The 11,104-nt window shown below is 32.3% G+C and overlaps 1 protein-coding gene and 1 long non-coding RNA gene across 3 annotated transcripts; one reads left to right on the forward strand and one right to left on the reverse strand.

Annotated features, from left to right (window-relative positions):
* Nucleotides 1-297: 297 nt before the first annotated feature.
* On the forward strand, nt 298-5,584 carry LOC25498273 (uncharacterized). 2 transcript variants are annotated; one of them, XM_013593158.3, is made up of 3 exons: nt 298-851; nt 3,558-4,883; nt 5,287-5,584. In XM_013593158.3, exons 1-3 carry the CDS (start codon nt 580-582, stop codon nt 5,315-5,317), a joined length of 1,629 nt encoding a protein of 542 aa, XP_013448612.1. In that variant the 5' UTR covers nt 298-579; the 3' UTR covers nt 5,318-5,584. The 2 variants fall into 2 exon arrangements, with proteins under 2 accessions (XP_013448612.1, XP_024625294.1); XM_024769526.2 differs by lacking the exon at nt 5,287-5,584 and having other exon boundaries at nt 3,558-5,200.
* Nucleotides 5,585-10,426: 4,842 nt separating this feature from the next.
* Nucleotides 10,427-11,104, reverse strand: LOC120577192 (uncharacterized). The gene is made up of 2 exons (XR_005643263.1): nt 10,990-11,104; nt 10,427-10,892 (listed from the first exon to the last, which is right to left on the reverse strand). It is a non-coding gene; the product is annotated as an uncharacterized lncRNA (long non-coding RNA).

The following is an 11,104-nucleotide window of genomic DNA, read 5'->3' on the forward strand; positions in this document are numbered from 1 at the left end:
AGTAAAAATATATTTCACTGTAGAAATAATAAACATTTATTTTACATCTTCGGTACAAATATGTAAGAGAAAAAAATAAAAAATAAAAAATAATTTCACAACCAGAAATTTAAAAATAGAAAAATAGAAAAGTCAACTATACAAAATAAATAAACTAAAAAAGTCACTCTAGTATTAACTAGAGTACTGTGCACACACTACATATAGTTTTTTTTTTCTTTAATCTTGAAATATTATTTTTCACCAAAAAAATAAATATATATGTTGAAATATTATTTTGCTGTAATATTCTTGTGATGAAAATCTTATGAAGTAGATATATTCTGGTTCCATTTCATTCCATTCATCATCACTAAACTAGTTGACATTATCATTTTCAATGTCTTCAACATTCTAAGTCTTAGGATAAGTTGTTAGAACACAACAAAGAAAAAAACTCTTGAACTTCTTCCACTTGTTTTTCTCTTTCTATTTTCTCTCTCTTCACTTCTTCATAGTACATTGAAACTTAGATGCTACATTGATTAGATCCAAGCTTTTGAACAAACCCATTACTCATTCTAACCCAGAAAAAGGGTCATGGGTGGTAGTAGTATTACAGATTCATGGTGTTTTTGTAAAGGTGTAAGTAAAACTGAGAGAATGAAAGGTGCTATTTTTTCAGGTAAAAACCAAGCTATGGCTACTATTACTACTAACACCAATGTTGGTAATGGTGTCTCTGGAACTGGATTTCTTATCCATAGGAATCTTCTCTTGACGACTCATGCTAATCTTCCATCTGCTGTTGCTGCTGGTAGCTCTGAGATCCGGTTGCATAATGGTGTTGCTGCTACTCTTGTTCCTCAGAGGTAAATTAATGACCCTTTTGTGTTTTCTTTTTTTTGTTGGTGAAATTAGTGTCATTTGTTTATGAAAGTTGGAAAAAAATGTGATTTTTTATTATTTTTAAATAATGAAATTAAGTGTTTTTATTTGTGTGGATTTGATACTTTTTTTGGAGGGGTGGTTAGGACTTGGGAGAGGTAGTTTAGTGGAGGATTAGACCCTAATTTGAGGTAAAAGAATAGATGTTTGTTGACTTTTGTTTCTAGAATCTGGTAAGCTATGCAGTTATTTGGTAAAGTTGGTGTGAAATATATTTCTAAATGTTTGGAAGTTGGAACAAATGTTTTAAAAACCGACCCGGCTAAACTTCTTAGTCATGGTTCAACAAGTGTTATCAAATATCGATTCGCCATGGTGGATTTTTTTACATCCGCCCTGGCCAATTTGTGAAGGATGGCGCGCCATGGCATTTTATTGCGGCTAAAAGTATCGTACTTTTGGCTTTCTACAATTGATAACGCTGGGTTCGCTGTTTTAAACCGCTCGAATTGGAATAAAACCACACTCAAACCTCTCAAATAACCAAACCGTAGATGGTGCCGATTCACAGTTCAAACGGTTTAACCACGTGGTTTGGTTTTTAAAACATTGGTCGGAACACTTAAACATTAGGATTGTAGGGAGTTCATTTGGAATGTAATTGTTATCAAATGTTAGGTTTGTTTTCGAACTGTCTTTCAATGTACACTATCCTTTTTGTTAGCTTTATCACTATACATCATATTCTTCAACACACTTCATTCATGTATTTAACTTAAATTTCATTTGGTGGTGTACCATTCCTTTGTTGACTTTCTGTATCCTTGCAATTCATGTATGTTTGAAATTGTTTGCTGCTTATTTCTTTTCACAGTACATGTGTAACGTGTTGTGCATGTGCCTAATATTAGGTAGCTTTATCTAGGATATTTATGTAGAATAGGAAATGTAGTTGCTAATTTTGTTTATTGCATACACAGAAGGTAATTTCTATATATGTAAACAAGTGTGCCATCCATTTTATTTGTTGTTACGCTTATTATACCCTCAACTATGCAGTTTTCACCTTTCCTTTCGTGCTGTCGTCCTACCAGAAAACAGATTACCTATAATTAATAGAATAACCAACTGTAGAAGTATGGAATCTTAAATGTTTACATTGAAACTTCAATCCGTTTATAGTCAAACTAGCTGGTTTTAGCAGAACAAAATAGTAATTAAGATTACTGTAGATATTTACTTGTTTGAGTTCAAGTTGGTAGTATAACAGTTACTACGATCTGTTGTTGTCAAATTTTGCTGTTATAGTGCTATAAAGCCCCTATAATTGCAGTCCAAATCGATATTTCAAATGTCAGAAGTGCATTGTACATGGAGTACAGTCAAAACAATATTAAAAAATATCAAAGCTAGAGCTGATTATGATGTTTCTGCACTTTATCAATTCAATAATATAATTCTTAACAATTTGATAGACGAGTAAACAGAGAATACAATTTTCCTTTGTAAAATCTGCTTTATTAACTCAAGAAAAAGTTTTACTAAACTGACTTAAAGTTTGAATCTTGTGTCCAAAATATGAGAATTTTAAGAAGTTCTGGACATCTTTTATAATACATAAATAATTTCTATTAACTTTTCCCATCCAAGCAAGTAATATCTCTCGCATATGACTATTTTAGATTAAGTCATAACAGAAAATATACAGTTGCATAGTATGTAACTCTTGCACAAGAGAATGTTTTCAGTATCTAGAATTCACATGGTAAGCTATAATTAATAGAACAACTAACTGTAGAAGTATGGAGTTTTATATGTTTATTTTGAAACTTCAATCTGCTGAAAGTCAAACTTGCTGGTTTTAGCAGACCAAAATAGTATTTAAGATTACTGTAAGTGTAGATATTTCCTTGTTTGAATCAAAGTTGATAGTGTAACAGTTTTTGCAATCTGTTGCTGTCAGTTTTAATGAACAATGTTGTCAAATTCGCTATGTTATAGCGCTAACGCTGCTATAATTGCAGTCCAAATCAATATTTAAAATGTCAAAAAAATATTAAAAAAATCAAAGCTAGAGCTGATTTTGATGTTTTTGCACTTTATGAATTTAGTATTATAATTCTTAACAATTTGATGGAGTTCCTTGCATATTGCTAGAGTTCTCTGCATAAGAAATGTCCAAAAAAAAGAGTAAACATAGAACCCTATTCTCCTTTGTAAAATCAGCTGATAAATTAACTCAATAGTTTTACTAGACTGCGTTAAGGTTTGAATCTTGTGTCCTCAATATGAGAATTTTAAGACGTTCTGGACGTCTTTATAACACATAATTTATATTCATTTTTCCCATTCAAGCAAGTAATATCTCTTGCGTACGACCATTTTAAATTAAGCCATAACAAAAAATATACAGTTACATTGTAACTCTTGTACATCAGAATGTGTCGATATGTAGAGTTCTCATGGTATTGAATATGCAATAAAAGTTTTCTTCTGTTTTGAGTACTTTATTTCTGTAAAATATTAGCATCTCCATTGAGACCTAGCAATCTGAAACTTCAGTCAACACTTACTAGTATGTTTGAAGTTCCTACTTCGTACGGCTCTATTGATGATGTTATATTAGTATTTTTGCCTACACCAAATAATTATTTGTATAACAGTGGGTTAAATTTTTGACTTGATTTCAGGTTTTTCATTACAAGTTCTGTATTAGATCTTACAATTGTGGGTTTAGACGATGCGGATGGAGAGTCAAACACGCAGGGACAAAACCTTCACCACTTGAAGACCTGTTGTAAAACCAATCTGGATCTAGGAAGTGTAGTGTACCTTCTAGGCTACACAGAGAAACAAGAGCTCACTGTTGGTGAAGGGAAGGTCGTCATAGCGACCGACAATCTCATCAAACTGTCAACTGATGGGGTTATATGGAGCCCAGGTTCTGCAGGATTTGATGTGTATGGCAATCTAGCTTTTATGATATGTGATCCAATGAAATTATCCACATCACCGAACACGCCTTCAACTTCTTCATCCTCTACCTCATCTTGGAAGAAGGATCTCCCAATGCAATTTGGCATGCCAATTCCTGTTATATGTGATTGGTTAAACCAGCATTGGGAGGGCAACCTTGATGACCTTAACAAACCGAAATTACCACTCATGCGGTTGATGTCTACTGGTCCTAGGAGCGAACATTCATGTGCTTCCTTCACTTTGCGGCAAGTTTTCAAGTCGACAGATGCTGATAATGAGGGAACCTCATCTTCTTCAAATAACAATGTCGTAAAAACAAGGAGTCATGGACAAAGTTCTAATGCCGTTGCCAACACTGCTGAAGATGAAAGTTTGATTACTAACCCTAACGCTGCGCATATGCAAGGAATTCCCACTCCAGAAATATATGAATCACCAAGAGTTACTTCTGTGCCACTCAGAACGAAAGAAAATACACAAATACAACTTTTGGACATCAATTTTCCTCCAAGGATCACCAAACCTGCAGTTTTTTCACAGCCATCGAAGGAACCACATCCAAAATCCGCTGAACCTCTGCATGAAAGCCAGCCAAAAGGAGAACAAAACCAGGACAGAATGCCAGCAAAAGCTCCTATTGCAGAAGTTTCATCAACAGGTTCTGTTAACGGAGCTCTAAGTGAGGTTCAATCTAGTTCGTCTCCAGTGGAAGCATCCCAAATGCACGATGGATATAGTAGTGAAGGAGAGACTATGTACTCGGCGGAAACCGCAGAGAGCCGCAACTATACAAGTCCAAGAGAGTCGAAGTTTCAACAAGTGGGAAGAAGTCAGAGTTGTGTTAGTCACAATAGATGGGGTGCTGCAAAGAGGAGTCAAGTCGCCCGTGGGATGCTAGTAGAAAACCAAAGGAGTTTCATGAATGTCAAGAAGATGTATTCACAAGGAGCAACTTCTCAGAGAAGCAATGAGTATTTCAGCCCAACCGTGTCGTCAATCATGAAACGTAATGGCTCGGAGCAACCGACAAGATCCAGGCAAACTGCTTTTCATTCTCCCTCACCCAGATGGAATTTTTGATTGATACTTTATAATATGAAATTTATATTTATTTTCCACTCCATAGTTATAAAACTGAAATGAAAAAAGAAGAGTAAGTATAGTGTCTTTATATGTTTATTTTTTATTTTTATGGAACATATATGCATAGACCAGTAGTGGTGAATAAGAAATTTAAGTAAAAATGTAGATTTCTTTTAAATGACTGACGCTAATTCCATCTGAAGATCATTGTTGTCTCTAAAAATCAATTTACAACTTCCCATGTACAATAAATACAACAAATGTTGATTGATATGATTTTCTAATTCAAATCCTAATTTATGATTCTAATGCTGATAATAAATATATGGATTTGATTTATTTTATTTATTATAACAGGTATCAATTTACCAAAGTCATCTCATCCTAAAATGTATGGCAAGTTGTTGATTACTAGAATGGAAAGCCTAGAATCCAAAAATCTTGATGTTCATATCTTCTTGTACTTTACATTATCCATTGTATGTAATATACATCAATAATATTTGTACACCTGAAAAGTTGAGGCTGGAGACACTTGGTTAAAGACATTTGAAATCATGGTCACTGCTGTATAGAGTTAAGAGTTTGGTTATTGGATGACTTATTAACAATCTATCAATTTTCTTTAATCACAATTTCAAACGTTATTAAATGAGATCCGTGATTCATTAACCATTCACTTAACTTCTTTATTGGACGACTTAGTTAATGAAACACATGTAAGTGCTCCGAGTCTTCTGGTAAGCCTCCAAAGTTCAACTCATCTAAATTGTGTCTTATTAAAAAAAATCTCATGTTAAAACTATTTAAATTTTGGTTGTTTGATTTATAGATAGTTTTTGTTTTGTTTTATATCTATAGATAGCTTTATTTTGTACAATGAGAGATAAATAGTTATTTTTCCCATGAATAGTATTTTGAGGTAGTACCACAGAACAAGACATGTTTATTATGTTCCTAAGCCGGAAACAAGTGCAGATATGCGTTCTTGATTGGCAGTGATAACACCAAAACCACCGACGATGTGACATACTCATAATATTGAATCCCACCACAATTACAATAATGGAGAAAATGCATGACCATGATGAGATATATTATTATTCTGCACTATCAACAAATAATTGACCCCATAAATGAACGATAGTGATATTACACATATGTTATGAATTTTGTGTTTCCTAATGACTACACAAATGATTGTTAGTACAGTCTGAGTAGCATATGATCATTATGATTGTCAATTCTCCATTTTGGTGTAGTGAATTATGGAGAACAACATTAGCTACTCTTTTTATATGATTAAGCATAAAAGTATGAAAAAACCTGATAATCCTTTTAAAATCAATGAACACCAAGCCAAAGTAGGAGTGATTAGTTAAAGAATAGTTTATTTTTTTTCTTGAGGGATGGTTAAAGAATATCTTGATGGATAAGAATTTACAAATAGATTTACCGTGTAAAGAAAACATATAAAACATGTGTTGTTTTCGGATTTAGAAAAAGTACCTTTAAAAAGAAGAAATTTCCATCGAAGAGATTATCGGGTGGAGTCACGACCATGTCGCTAAGACGTTTTACGGCACTACCTGAATTCGTGCAAGGTAGACTAATAACCGCGTCGCCTTCAGAATATAACAGTCCAGTTCACCTGATCGATTAAGTACTGCATGGTAAGTAATCGTTCGAGAAATAACACTCTCAATATGGTATTAAACCACTCTTATATGGTACGAAGACTACTCGAAACCGAAGCACTCTTATATTTTTTTTTTCTTTCTTAAAATTCACTTTTTTCAAGATGAATAAGTGGGGTGTCCGGAGTTCGAATCCCGACCCTTACAATAACAATAAACCACTCTTATATTTATTCTCGGTATTCAATTAGTATAAAATTCATGTGCCAAGTTTCATGTGAAGCCATATGATTGTAAGATCACACTTCAACTTTGAGGTACACAGTTCAAGACATGCACCAAGAGTATAAAGTTCATGTTTTACTAAAAATGGCGAGGATCGATCTTTTGAAGATCCATATTAGATTAATCCCTAATTTTATAGAACATTTTAATCCTACATTCAACATTGTTTAACAGTTGTTAAAGGTTTTCTATCACGAGTTTAGTGTGTTGCTTTCAAATACCCACAAGCAACATTTTTGAACTTCCAGAGTTTTAGTGAAATACAAGAACAATATGTTGAAGTAAAAAAAAAATTACCTACGAGGTAAAAGCTTAAAACATGTAGTGTCAACTTGTTTAACATTCACAGGTGGACAATTCCATGGATAATCGGATCATAATTGAAGCTTTATGTTATGTGGCCATTAATCAAAGTCAAGTGAACTTTACCTAAGAACAAATATTACTCCCTCTATTCCATAATAAGTGAGCCTATTCTATTATCTTAAAATAACCGACTCTTTTTACTTTTCAATATAATATTAATTGTTTTTTTTTTTAATTATAACTCTAATTAATAACTACTTTCATCACTCACAATTCAATATATTATACTTTGCATTTATGATAATGGTAAATTCATCAATACTTGACAAGAGCACTTAAAAACATTTTTCTATCTCCTTCACTAATACACCCTCTGGTCACTATTATAAGTAAAAAAATTACATTTTAGGTTCATTCAATAAATGATGTATGTAGTTTATAATGTAGACCACATACATCATTTATTAAATGAATCTAAAATGTGAATTTTTCTTATTATAATAGTGATCGGAGGGTGTACATTTTTCTTAATAAGGGTGAAATGAGCAAAATGCTCACTTAAATTGGGACAAAGGGGGTATTAATGCATAAATGTTATTTTTAGTGTTATTTGGTTGGTACGAGTTCCAAACTCACGAAAATCGACAAAGGATGATGTGCTTAGGTTGTATTGGAATGTCAAAGTGAAATTTTCGATTTTGGTAAAATTTCATGGGGAGATGGGTGACATCAAGATATGATATTGAAATTTTGTGTCTTCATTATTTGTTGTGAAATGCCAATTCGACCAAACATCTTGCATCCATCCCCCTTAAGGGTTGCAATAGAACATGTTTGTCTAGTTAAACTTTAGTTTTCTAGTGCTTATTTATGATCGACGCAAGATCTAAGGTAAAATTCAAAATAATTGGATTTCGTGCGTAAAGTAAATATTGATTTTAATTAATTCATTCACGGGTTGAGACCAAATATTGATTTTAATTAATTAATTGATGGGTAGAGACCAAACCAACAGTTTCCGTCAACCTTCCTCATTCACGCAACTTTGTGCTAATTTAGTAGTAACGAGAAAAGTAAAACTTCCGTAGAAAAATATTAAACAAGAGACTTTATTTGCTTTCGCAATACGTTGTCAGAGTTTTTAGACGTGTAACTTCCCACTTTCGTAGTGTAATATTTTTAAGTTGGATGTCGTTTTCGCTCTTTCTATACGTAAATTATATATGTCTTTACACTTTCGTATTAGACTTTTTAGATTGCAAAATAGATTTTTTTCATAACAAATATTTAAAGTCTCGTTACACTAAAACGGCACACATTCCGTCCTTGTTTTGGACTCAATTATACACTAAATTTAATTTTGATGTTAAGATGGATACTTTAATTCAAGAGAATTGCCACGGCTAGAATCTTCCTTGCAATTGGAATTGAGCAGCAATAGAAATTAATAAAGATTCGGATTTTGAATGGGCACGACAATGAAAATAACAAGAATTGGAATCGACTGAATTGGAATTAACATAAAAATGAATTTAAATGGCAGAAGCAATAATCATATCATATCATAGAAATAAATAAATAAAAGAAGAAGAATGGAACAGGAACTATCGAACACTCTAATGCGCAGCCATGGAATTGAAGCAATAATAATAAAAAGCTAACATAAAATACAGTTTCTGAATCGTAAAAAAACCATACATTAGCAAGCGATTTCAAAAGAAATAATAAATAAAATAAGACTAGAACTCTTTATTTCAAATGAAGATTATTGTGCAGAATCGTAAACTAAAATAGTAGAAATATTAAATGAAGAAGGTTAAGGTTAAGCACCAAATGAAGTAAGTTTTATTAAAAAGTAATGTAATTTGTGATATATCTATATCTAATATTGTTTATATAGGCAATCTGGGGATGCCATGCCTCCCATAGGTCCTCAAGGAGATCCGCCCCTGAGTATGAGTTGAGCCCGGGCGTGTGTCCAGGCTAGCTGGGTGGTAAATCCGCCCCTGGATGAGTGTCTCAATGTCTTTTTATAGTATAATTCTTCAGCATAAAAATTGTCAAATGTTGTTGGGCTTGTGGCACCGATCATGATTTCTTTCTTTTCCTCCTTTTTCTTCACTTTTGTTTTTTATACCCTATGTTGCTGAAACACATCAAAATACCGGCCAGTAACCGTGCAAAACACAATAATTGACTCTAAAATAAATGGAAAACAAACTATTTAGACAGTGTATTTTGCATGTTATCAATCATCAATATTATCAAATGTCTCATGCTTCTGAAATTATGAACAACAATTTTGTTGGTCGAAATTTATGAATGACAATTTAAAAAGGGTCAAAAGGAAATCACATTCATCCAAATCCTAATAGGATATAACTTGAGCTTTCAAATAAATCCTCAACATACAATCATTCTTTTGATATTGTGATTACTTGAGAGATCTAATTAATAAATAAATAAAATTATAAAATTTGTGCAAGGTAGTCATCTATTTTTTTTATTTCTTTTGAAAATTTGATATGCGGTCCAAGAACGCAAGGTAGTCATCCATAATATCTTGAAACTGAGAAAAATCTTATGCTGTTTCAATTAGGTCTTCATCTTCTAATATCAAATTATTATCAAAATAATCTTCCAAACCCTTCATCATTTACTGGAGTAATATGTCTGAAGTACATATTACTTCAATAAATGATGAAGGGTTGAAAGATTTTGTTGATAATAATTTAACATTAACGGAGGATGGAGACCTAATTGAGATTACAAAAGACTTTTCTCAGTTTCAAGATATTATGGATGACTACCTTGCCTTCTTGGACCGGATATCAAGTTTTCAAAAGAAATAAAATTAAAAGATGGCTACCTTACACAAATTTTGTAATTTTATTTATTTATTAGACCTCCCAAGTAATCACAATATCAAATGAATGATTGGATGTTGACGATTTATTTGAAAGCTCTTGATATATCCTATTAGCATTTGGAATGAATGTGATTTTCCTTTGTCCCTTTTTAAATTGTCATTCATAATTTGAGAAGCATCAGACAATTAATAATATTAATGAGATATTATAGATTAGAAGAGAAGATACACCTCCACTCAAAGGGAGAAACTATTCTTAAATTGATATTTCAATCACCAAATATCAAATCGTAAACCTCATGTTTGGAATTATCATCAAAAGTTTGAAATTTTAGTGTTGAGATCTTACGTCGATCATAAATAAGATCTAAATAATACATAATTAAGGCTGGAACTTAAGTACCAGAAAAAGTAAAGTTCAACTAGACAAACAAATTCTATTACAACCCTTAAGGGGGATACAAGATATTTTGTGAGAATTGGCGTTTCACTATTATCGGTTACTCACTAAACCATGACAAGGGGATGAGATAATCTTAAAACTAAAATAAATAATACATGATAGTTATATATAAAAATAAAAGTTATCAACTTAAACTTCAATACAACAACAAATATGAAGACAAATATATAAAAATTACATAGTTATTACCTTTTTAAAAACATGTCATCTTGATGATACATATCTACCCATATTTACGAAATCACAGTTGTTGAAAATTATATTGGAACCTATGAAAAGGAACAATAGATCTGAACAGTTCATCATAGAAGGAGTAGAAATATATGATAACATTAACGATTTCCGTTCAATCACTCCTTTCATGATACTCCATGGATAAAGTTTTGTTTTGACGCTTATAGATCTGTTGGAGAGACAATAACACAAAATTGATTGGGAGAAAAATAATTAAACAAACAATTAGATGATAGGAAAATACAAACAACTGAAGATATATTAACCTCATATGTAGTGTTGGTATGAGTAGAATTACGTCGCGCACAATCGGCGTGCCCTAATTGCATATCATCATGACCAAAGAGAGGGACGCTAAAGCAACGGCGCTGGTCCTATCAG

The sequence above is a fragment of the Medicago truncatula genome, chromosome 7 (assembly GCF_003473485.1).
Source record: "Medicago truncatula cultivar Jemalong A17 chromosome 7, MtrunA17r5.0-ANR, whole genome shotgun sequence".
Taxonomy (NCBI): domain Eukaryota; kingdom Viridiplantae; phylum Streptophyta; class Magnoliopsida; order Fabales; family Fabaceae; genus Medicago; species Medicago truncatula.

Bases quoted from the DNA above. Each gene is read 5' to 3' on its own strand.
- LOC25498273 (XM_024769526.2), top strand. From the start codon at position 580: ATGGGTGGTAGTAGTATTACAGATTCATGGTGTTTTTGTAAAGGTGTA. The intron at 852-3,557 runs GTAAATTAATGA...ACTTGATTTCAG, and splicing joins GCTACTCTTGTTCCTCAGAG to GTTTTTCATTACAAGTTCTG.